This window comes from Zeus faber (assembly GCF_960531495.2).
Source record: "Zeus faber genome assembly, chromosome: 1".
Classification (NCBI taxonomy): Eukaryota; Metazoa; Chordata; class Actinopteri; order Zeiformes; family Zeidae; genus Zeus; species Zeus faber.
The window spans coordinates 19,183,267-19,193,859 of NC_137193.1; the positions used below are offsets into that span (position 1 = coordinate 19,183,267).

The 10,593-nt window shown below is 39.8% G+C and overlaps 2 protein-coding genes across 5 annotated transcripts; both read left to right on the forward strand.

The window, feature by feature from the left end:
- The first annotated feature begins 1,259 nt into the window (after window positions 1-1,259).
- mterf1 (mitochondrial transcription termination factor 1) lies at window positions 1,260-3,335 on the forward strand. 2 transcript variants are annotated; one of them, XM_080002338.1, is made up of 2 exons: window positions 1,260-1,293; window positions 1,716-3,335. In XM_080002338.1, exon 2 carries the CDS (start codon window positions 1,755-1,757, stop codon window positions 2,886-2,888), a length of 1,134 nt encoding a protein of 377 aa, XP_079858464.1. In that variant the 5' UTR covers window positions 1,260-1,293; window positions 1,716-1,754; the 3' UTR covers window positions 2,889-3,335. The 2 variants fall into 2 exon arrangements, with proteins under 2 accessions (XP_079858464.1, XP_079858465.1); XM_080002339.1 differs by lacking the exon at window positions 1,260-1,293 and adding an exon at window positions 1,428-1,555.
- A 607-nt stretch (window positions 3,336-3,942) lies between these two features.
- Window positions 3,943-10,593, forward strand: dus3l (dihydrouridine synthase 3-like). Of its 3 annotated transcripts, none has more exons than XM_080005464.1 (16): window positions 3,943-3,981; window positions 4,353-4,458; window positions 4,849-5,104; window positions 5,193-5,544; window positions 5,811-5,905; window positions 6,072-6,161; window positions 6,377-6,418; window positions 6,633-6,785; window positions 6,914-7,030; window positions 7,334-7,399; window positions 7,664-7,774; window positions 8,136-8,232; window positions 8,424-8,499; window positions 9,389-9,577; window positions 10,065-10,193; window positions 10,334-10,593. In XM_080005464.1, exons 2-16 carry the CDS (start codon window positions 4,358-4,360, stop codon window positions 10,404-10,406), a joined length of 1,947 nt encoding a protein of 648 aa, XP_079861590.1. In that variant the 5' UTR covers window positions 3,943-3,981; window positions 4,353-4,357; the 3' UTR covers window positions 10,407-10,593. The 3 variants fall into 3 exon arrangements, with proteins under 3 accessions (XP_079861590.1, XP_079861591.1, XP_079861592.1); XM_080005465.1 differs by having other exon boundaries at window positions 5,811-5,890; XM_080005466.1 differs by lacking the exons at window positions 3,943-3,981; window positions 4,353-4,458; window positions 4,849-5,104; window positions 5,811-5,905 and having other exon boundaries at window positions 5,529-5,544.

A 10,593-nucleotide genomic window follows, 5' to 3' on the forward strand; every position in this document is an offset into this window, starting at 1 on the left:
TAAACAGAACTCTTACTTGAATCTTTAAGCAGTGGAGTGCACATCCACTTCAATGGTGTAGATATCACTTTTCTACATAAAATATTCATGAGTTGGTCTCATCAGTGTGGAGAGCGGGATGCAAGGCCCACTACGCAGTAAAATGGACATTACAGCATGGCAAGAGCACCAGATTGCAAATGAGAGGCTTGACATGAATCAGCGAGAAGTGGGACGGCTATATCTTGCAACAAAATTGTCATTCTAATCTTTATGGACACCTTCATTATTGGAAGTGAGATCTTGCCACTGCAGAGTCGTAAATTGACTGAAAATTGCAACTGCAATATGGAGGGTAATTGTTTTACATGCACACACAAGACACACATGTGATATATAACGGACTATGTACTGACAGTACATTATAATACCTTATTATAGTTTTCTTGATTATGGAAGAAAGCTCTGTGAATGAATAAAGTATATATCACTCTTATTCAGATCTATCTATCTATCTATCTATCTATCTATCTATCTATCTATCCATCTATCTGTCTATCTGTCTGTCTGTCTGTCTGTCTGTCTGTCTGTCTGTCTATCTGTCTGTCTTTATGTCTATCTATCTATCTATCTATCTATCTATCTATCTATCTATCTATCTATCTGGAAGAGGCATATTTTTCTTATTTTAGATAGATGCTTGCTTATGATCAGATTGTGAGAAAAAAAAATGTTGATTTCCAGGTTTGTTGATTGTGTGTATATAACCTCCAAGTGCATATCTCTCCCTCATTATAGGTGTGCCCAAAAAAAAGGACATGGAAATTGTAGGGTTTTTTGGTACAGGACGATCTTAGCAAGTAGAAATACAAAAGTAAACTAAGCTTACGTGTTGTTCAGCAACAGAAACAAGGGGAAACACTTTGGTTTTGCTTCCCTTTCAAAAAAGGCTGTAATAGGCTTTCTGTAAAAAGAAAAGAAAAAGGAAAACCTCCATGTAAAAAAAAAATATTTTAACATTCTGAAACCTTCAAACAATATAAAGCTTCATTAAAAAAAAAAATAAAATAAAAAATAAAAAAATGTTTAATACCTTTTTAATGCACCTCATTTTAATACAAAGACTTGAGCTGCAACTGCGTGAACGATGCACTGCGTTGCCCCCTGGTGGTGCGCGCCGCATCGACGCGCTGCCTGTCGTTCAACTCCGGACCAGCAGGGGCGCTACAGACGTTTTGGGCGTTTTGCCGTGACGTCATCGTGTCCGAGGGAAAACGAAACCGAAGGGAGAAGAAGAAGTAGGAAGCGACGAAAGTTTGTAATGCCTTAATGCCTTTTTTTTTTTAGCGCCTGTTTTGAATAACATTCGTAACTTAGCGGTGGCCGTGCTGTGACACTCTAGTTCACTTTGGAGGGCACTAGTTGGTTAAAGGAAAATAGTAGCTGTGAAATCATTGCTGTGTGGCGCGCCCTTATAGGTGTTGCGATGTTAGGTCGCTAGATTTGGGATGGTACAGGTTTCATTGATATACCATCTGTACAGTATATGAGTGTGAGCTGAATTAATATATACATGGTAGGGGGCATCGTCTTATTTTTTTTAGATGTTTACTTTTGTTAGCAGGTTAATATTTGCCTTTTCTTGGTTTGGATGACAATGCGATTGTGAGAAACGCATGTCCAGTTCCAGGTTCGTCTTGTGTGTGTGTATAATGTGTATTTCTTCCATATCGCAGGTTCTGTGCCATGGTTAAAGATATGCCAACTCTTTAAAAATGGCCGCAGGAGTCAGGGCTCTCCTAAAACTCCACAGATCATTGGCATTGCAGTGCAGCTTGTCCGGCTACCCAACACCCCTCTGCCTACCCAGGTGGCTTTGCACCGCGACACCAAAAAAGAATGAACAAACACCGGTGTCGGACTCTGAGAATGTATCGTTGCTCGAGAACCTGAACCTCATGGGAGTGGACGTCAAGATGGCGCGCCGACGCCAACCCGGGGTGTTCCGCAGAGCCTGCACCAACGAGCGCGGCCTGGCACAGTTTCTGCAGAGCAAGGGTGCCGATCGGAAAGCGATCGCCAGCATCATATCTCGTTTCCCCCGCGCCATCATCCGGTCGGTGAACCACCTGGAACAGCGCTGGGAGCTGTGGAGAGGCATCTTCAAGAGTGACACGGAGATCATTACCATCATCGATCGCTCGCCCGAATCTTTCTTCCGCTCCAGCGACAACGAGAACCTGAAGAAGAACATTGTGTTTCTGACCTCGCTCGGCCTCAACTCGAAAGCCCTCCACCGTCTGTTGACCACGGCACCGCGGACCTTCTCCAACAGCGTGGAACTCAACAGGCAGATGGTGGAGTGTCTGGAGGACGTCTGTGCGGAGCTCGGCGGGGGGGACCCGGAGCAGTTTGCCAAAGCAGTCATATCCAGAAACTTGTACATTCTCATCCGAAGCACGAAAAGAGTCAGGACAAATATTAACAACCTGAAAACCTCGCTCAAGCTGAGTGATGCTGAACTCCTGGTCTTGTTTCAAGGCCCGGGTGCAGATATTTTGGACCTGTCTTGTGAGTATCTCACTAACAACTTCAAAAGCCTTCAACGGAAGTTGGCTTCCCTTGGTTGTCCTAAAAATTACATGAAGAAGCTCATCATCTCCTATCCAATAGTGTTGTACATTGGGACCAACACCTTGAGTGCCAAACTGGATTGTCTTCTCAAGGGAGGGATAACGATGAAGCAGATAGTTGAGAAGCCCAAAGTTCTTGACTACAGCACACACAATATTACAGCTCGTCTGGAAAGGTTGCACAGTGTGGGATATGACTTTAAAGCCAACGGCATCAACATTCTGGACTCTAGTCAAAAAAGATTTGACGCAAAGATAGAAAAGCTTGTACTGTAGGATAAGTGAATGTGTATTAGGATTTTGAAAAAAGCATTTTAGAATGTCACATTTCTTTCAACCCATTGTCATGATGATTAAGTACATTTATTGAAGTCTTAGTGATTATACAATTTTCCAGAATTTGTGTTTCTTATTCAATACACATTCTCTCTCATCGCTCTGAAAATGTTCACTCAATTGTGTGGTCTTATCAATTGTGAAAACAAATTGCATCACACGTCAAAGTTGTGGAAAACCATGCAAAGCTTATATTCCAAAAACATCAATATAGCATAATATCACTCAAAAACCGTAGAATTAGTCTCAAGCACCGGTGAAAAATGTACTTGTGTCATAAGAATACATACAGTATGTTAATAAATGCTAGTACTACTACTTAGAAAGCACTTTTGTACTGTATTCCACATTCTATACAAGTGCAGGTAATAAAGTCCTTGATATAAAATGCACTCCGGTATCAAAAATAAAAATACTTGTTCAACATCACAACCTTGTTTTGGAGTGAGGACATATTGTGCCACATGAATTCATAATGCATTAATTCTATCTTCTTTCAAGGGCTGATTGTCCAATTCTGTCACGCTCTTCTTGCTGTCATGCTCAAATTCAAAAGGTTAACCCTTTTGGAAAATTATGAAATCACTTGCAGGTAGCACAATAAATACCGCCTGCAGACAACAGATTAAAAAATATATATAATGTTAGTTAGAAGAAGGATTTTGATTTGAAATGTTGTGTAGTGGTATTTCCACTACACAACATCCTACACAGCATTTCAAATGAAAATCCTTTTGTTTCTGACTAAAAAGTACAATAATCTCTAAATTATTGTATAATAGAGTGCTGGTAGTATAACTATAGTTGCTGAGTAAAAGTGCTCTGTAACTTTCCAATGCAGGCTTCAGGGAGAGCTCTGAAATGCCTTTTAAAACAGTTATTAGACGTTGTTGGGATTTCCAATTCATTTTCTTGCTACTGTCACGTGGCTCTAACCCGGAACCATTGACGCGGTGCGAAGCAACCCGGACCCTTCCAAACGGTGGCACCAAAAATCCTGCACGCTGCGGAAGTTTGGCTCGTCTGTTATTAGGTACCTGAAACAAGTCTCATCCTAGAACCAACTTGTATTTAGTTTGTTCGAAACTTCAGTCATAAGATGTACACGGTAGCAGGCAAGCATTTATTAACCTACTGTCGTTAGCTGTTAGCAGGGGGAATAAAGAACGGCTGTCAATAAGTATTTCGGTGTAAGCTCAACGTGTAACTTATAACATGTGACAGATACCTTGAATGAAAAGAAAACTGTTTAAAGCCGTCACCCTAACGATTAAAATCACAGTATCGCGAAATGTCATGAATTTACTAATACGGGGCTAATAAGTATTAATCCCTAAGATATCGCTGTGTGTGAGGCTTTATTCTGATCGTCACCTGCTGTCTTATCAGTGGTTTGTATTTCAGGAGGAATGGAGAAAGGTGGTGGTGGTGTGACGGAGAAAGTGTCAGAAGTGGCTGTCGACGGTGGAACAGGTGGAGTTGCAAAAGGCAACGCTTCAATAAAAAATGAGTGAGTGAGAATGCCCTGCAGTGGGGGGAAGAATCTTGAACAACAACAAAGCTACAATAGCTCCAGCAAACATTCTGCAAGCTATTAGTTCATTTTGATTCGTTCATTTTGGAGTTATAACAAATGAGGGTTTTAACTGTTTTCAGAATCCCATTTTCCATTTGCGGTGTAATAAAACAAATGAGTATGGCGTTAATTATTGTCAATTCATTGTTGCATGTTCCAGGTGGATGTACCATTCACCACACCGAAATTGGTGATTAATAGCACTACCCTGGTTACACACGCCTTGAAAGATGACCGTCACAAATCACAATTTCTCCTGTTATCAAGTTTGACAACCTCTAAAAATACCAGCTTTGCAATATAACAGTCTTTTTACAATTACAGATTCCTAACAACAAAAGAAAAGTTCCATGAGTTCATTGATTCCAAAGAAGAAAAGGGCTGTGACGATGACAAGGATAAGCAAAGAACTGCAGCATTTGCAGAAGAGCCTGCTTCAAAAAAGCTTAAACTGGAAATGGAAGAGAAGAGTAAGGGGTGGAAGCACGATGGCAAACGTCCAAGGGGACAGAATAAGTCCAGACCCCACGTTAAACCAACCACTTATGACGACAAACAACTGTGTCCATCAGTTCTCAAGGTGTGGAGCCGATCTATTGAGCATTAATGCTGAATTTTCTGGTTCATTTTTCAGATTTTTCATCATTATGACATTTTCATTTGTTTAGGAAAATAGAAAATGCAACTTTGGAGACAAATGCAGATTTTACCATGATGTTGCAGCCTACATGGCCACGAAGCCCTCCGACGTTGGCAAAAACTGCTATTTGTACGATACGTTTGGGAAGTGCTTCTACGGTATTACTTGCCGCTTTGCAAAGGCACACACTTCACCCGACTTCAAAAGCACAGAGAATGAAGATCTGGTGAAGGCCTACGCGGACAGGAAAGTGGTAAAGAACAGCTTGGATAAAGATCTTCAGATTCGTCTGAGGAAGCATTTAGTCCCTTTTGAGAAGTCAGCGAAGTACCTCAAGACAATTGTCAAAGACCAGCAACCAGGGAAGCAATCTGGAAATGGTAAAAAGAAAAAATCTCTTTCAACCAAAATGCCATGTGGGGTAGTTTAAGATTAAGGTGTTAAACTGTTTTCAAGTGTTGCAAACACTTGCAAACAGTTGTTTCTGATGTAAACAATAGTTGAACTTAAATGACCAACACAACAGCAGTTTTTAATTGTGTATATGGCAATCTTTTTTCTCATTCAAAATGACTGATTGTTGTATAAAATGGTTTAACTGTAATATATGGTTTGCTATGAATGTCACTCTTTTTGTAATGCTTAGGAGATGCACCTGCAGCTCAAATCTCTGTTCAGAGTCCAACAGCGGAAGGAGTGTTGACATCGACGGTACCTGGCACAGAGGTCACTTATTTGAGTGTAATGTTAACTCCTGATAGAAGCAGCTTCTCCCCGTTTTATTGTTGCATTTCATTTCAGCATTCAATTGTTGCTGCTGCCCTTTTATTTTTATGCTTAATATAATGAAATCTTGGTTGCTTAAAAAAAAAGTTAATTAAAAAAAAAAAAAAAAAACCTATTTCAGGCCAACACTGAGACCAAAATTCCAATGAAGACTGTCGGCCCATTGACAGATGCTGATGTCATCAAGTTGCGCCCCTGTGAAAAGAAGCAGGTATCTGTCACTCGCTGCATTTTCTCCAACTTCTGGGTAGATTTTTAAATCCTAACATATTAAGAAGGCTGAGGGATTGTCTAATTAAATATTGTCCTTGTAAATAAGTATAAAAATACCTCAAATCACACATAGTGGGTTTTAATAGATAATAACCAGCTTTCTGGTACTGAATTCAGGCATTTTTTAATAATTTCCTTCGCTCTGTGTGGAAGGTGGACTTTCAAGACAAGCTCTACCTTGCTCCCCTAACAACAGTAAGTGCATAAAGTCATTTAGCGGACACTAGATGCTATTGTCCAAAGCAACTCACTCGTAACTACTTGCAAATAGAAAGGCATGTTGTAATTGTTTTTGTATGCCTTAATGATTAACTCATACTTCTTTATTCTAATTGATAGAGCATCTCTCTCAAAGCATTCATTGAATTTTGGATTAAAATTCACTAATATAGACTTGCTTGGTTCTCAGTGTGGAAATCTTCCATTCCGTCGTGTGTGCAAGCGCTTTGGTGCAGACATCACCTGTGGAGAGATGGCCATGTGCACCAACCTGCTTCAGGGACAGCAGTCCGAGTGGGCCCTTCTGAAGAGGCATGAAAGTGAAGATCTGTTTGGCGTTCAGGTGATTATAATACAGAGATTAAACAAGACTGTCCTATGCAATGTTTTCCAAATTCTTAACTAAAAGAAATTGGGATTTGATTGTTCCAGAAAAGCAGAGTATTGAGGTGTAATAATTGTTGTTCCAAGGTGGAGGGCTGCTTCCCTGACACCATGACGCGCTGCGCAGAGTTGATAAATGACCACATTGACGTTGACTTTGTGGACATCAACTCTGGATGTCCGATCGACCTTGTGTACAAGAAGGTAAAACTCCAGCTGCTTTCCGACAAGGATTTCTGACACTTTACAACTTTTTTTCCCCATTTTTGCCTTTTTTCATTTTTCATTCCTCCCATTTTTTCCCCGATGTGGTTCTGCTGCACCTTTTGATCTGTTAGACTTAAATTATAGTTGATGACGGAAAGTTAACGTTTGCTTTGAAAACATAAACGCCTCTTACAACAGCAAATGACCAATGTTCACATACGTAATGGCAGAATACAGCTAATGATGTGCTTGGAATGGTCTTTTTCTAACAACTTTATGCTGTTTCTTTTTCCATTTCAGGGTGGGGGTTGTGGACTTATGACACGCACCAGAAAGTTTGAACAAATCGTCAGGGGAATGAACTACGTCAGTGTAACGATGTATACAGTATATATACATTATCATTATGTTTTGAAGATGAATTCAAGACTTATTCAAATTGGGATTAAATGACTTTTACTGAATTGGATTCACTGACTTCAAAGTTCTCTGTTACCTTATTTTGTATCTACGTCCGATATCAGATAAACAGTAAATACTGTTAAAAAGTTTTAAAAATAGGGGAAAAAAAATTTTTTTCATTAGACAGGCCCAAAGCCAAATAAATAATTGTTTGCTTTCTACCTTAAGGTCCTTGATGTTCCATTGACAGTTAAGATCCGCACCGGGGTTCAGGAGAAGAGCTGCATTGCACACAAACTAATCCCGGAAATGAAGCAATGGGGTGTGTCCATGATCACAGTAAGTTTGCAAGTGGTGTTAAGGTCAAACTGGTGTGAAGGTGTTCCGTGTACGATTTTTTTTTTTTGACTTGGCTGTACAATCTTTTATTTTACTGTTTTTTACAATTCCACAATCAGTTATTTCCTGACACTCTCATTCATGACCTTTAATTCCAAAATTGGCTCACATTATTTAAAAACCACCGAAAGTGGCAAGTAAAGGATCGGGGATTCACTTACACTACTTAGCTATCAACAGGATAATGTCAAAGGAACATTTTGCAAAGTAATGAAATGATTAACTAAAGTAGAGGGGCTCCCAATCCCTCAATCAATACCAAAGTGCAATGACAAAACACTAATGCTGTGTTTGCATCCAGCTTCATGGCCGATCCAGGGAGCAGCGCTACACTAAGTTGGCTGACTGGGGCTATATCAACACCTGTTCCCAACTAGCAAGCCCAATCCCACTTTTTGGTATGTTTTTTTTGTTTTTGTTTTTTTTTAATGATTTATATGATTTGCTTTACATTATTTTCCTACTGGGTCTATAAAAGAGACAAGGACAAAGGTCAGTCTGTCTGCCTTCCTTTATGCCCAGCTTAGGGATGTCTTAAGATGATACTTTGTATTAACACTGTAATTGACATGGTTATTCATTGTCTAAGGGAATGGAGACATCCTGTCGTATGAGGATGCCATGAAAGCCAGAGAGACCGGCGTTTCGGGTGTTATGATTGCAAGGTTAGTGTGCTATCCATTCAGAAAGTTCATGGTTAATGTGGCTTGATTTATTAGGACTTAACCAGTTTGTGTTTTTTAGTTCAATACTTCTGGGAAATTTGGCTTCCATTAAGCCATGCCATACACAGATCAATACACCACACACACACAAACACACACACAGCAAATACTATACACCAGGACACGTTTTTAAAAGAAAAGTGAGAATTGATCTTCCTGTGTGTGTTTCAAAGCAAACTAAAGCCCCTTTCACACATAGTTCCTGCTAAATAAATGGGAAAACCTTTCCGGCACTGCGAGTGAGTTTCAATATTCACAAATGCAGCTACATTTAGGAAAATTTCGGGATCAGACCAGACAGTCTGGCTTTGCTCTCCACCCGCATCAACTAATCCATGAGCGCCCATGTTGCCAGTTCACCGGTTGTCCTTCATTGGATCACTTTTGGTAGGTACTGCATACTGGCAACACCCCACAAGACCTGTTGTTTTGGAGATGCTCTGACCCAGTCGTCCAGCCATCACAATTTGTCCCTTTTCAAAGTCGCTCAGATCCTTACGCTTGCCCATTTTTCCTGCTTCCAACACATCAACCTCAAGAACTGACTGTTCACTTGCTGCCTGATATATATCCCACCCCTTGACAGGTGCAACTGAAACAAGATGACCAATGTGATTCACTTCACCTGTCAGTGGTTTTAATGTTGGGGCTGATGGCTGTGTATGATCGATCAGTTATATATTATAGAATAACGTAACAATATGGTCCTTGTATTTTTTTAAACTCTGAAACCCGGGGGGGGGGTCGTTATTTAATATCATGAATATATCAAACTTAAAAAAAAAAAAAAGTTTTATTGTTGTTTGGTCTACTTGGCTGTTCTCCACAGGGGGGCTCTCATAAAGCCGTGGATCTTTACTGAAGTCAAGGAGAGGCGGCACTGGGACATCTCATCCAGTGAGCGGCTGGATATCCTCAGGGACTTCTCCAACTACGGTCTGGAGCACTGGGGCTCCGACACCCGGGGCCTAGAAAAGACCCGCAGCTTCCTCTTGGAGTGGCTTTCCTTCCTGTGCAGGTAGATTGCAACTAGAGTTGTCTAACACACTACAAACTGTATTTTCTTTGGCATCATAACACCTATGCAATTTTAAAGTCGTAAAACTTGAAAAACAAGTGAATCTCTATTGAAAACTTTACATACAGTTTGAGATGAGACCATGATGAGCACTTTTACTCATCCTTTGTTAGTATTTGCAGGATTTCATATGACATTTATTTTTTGTATCAATAATAGTATTTTGTTTTTTGTGTTAAATCAAATGCACATATGTCATATGCCTTTTTGGTAAAACATTCAAATTTTATTCTAGTCTGCGTAATCTATAAGAAGTGGCCGGTTCTGACAGATGCTTTAGAGATAAAAGCTCTAGAGCACTTGACTTGCTGAGCAAACTCAAGGAAGGATTTTGATGATCTGACATATAGCCTCAAGTCTGACATTAACGTGAGATTTAAGATGTTATTTATGGCATGTGAAGCAAGATTGTCTTTCTGTCTCTCAGATACATCCCAGTGGGACTATTGGAGCGGGCTCCACAGAGGATTAATGAGAGGCCTCCGTACTACATGGGCAGGGACTATTTAGAGTCTCTAATGGCCAGTCAACACGTTGGCGACTGGGTCAAGATTAGGTAAGAAGGCATTTAAATAGCACTAATGCGTCAAATAACAACATAGTGGCTCAATGCATTTAATTTAATTTGGACTGGATACATTTTATTCTTCAATTATATAATTATATTCATGTTTTCTGCTTTATCCCCATATCTAGCGAAATGCTTCTTGGACCTGTACCCAAAAATTTCAACTTCTTGCCCAAACATAAAGCCAATGCATACAAGTAATAGTTAAACTTCTCTCCTTAGAAAAGTTATTTTTTCATTTTGTTTTAACACAGAGAGTGATATAAATGTGTACAAAAAGTGTGCAACAATTAAGTTTTATTTAAAGCATTGAATTGCCACATACATACATACATACATACATACACACATGGGCATGTGTATAAAACAATATGCAATAAATATGTTT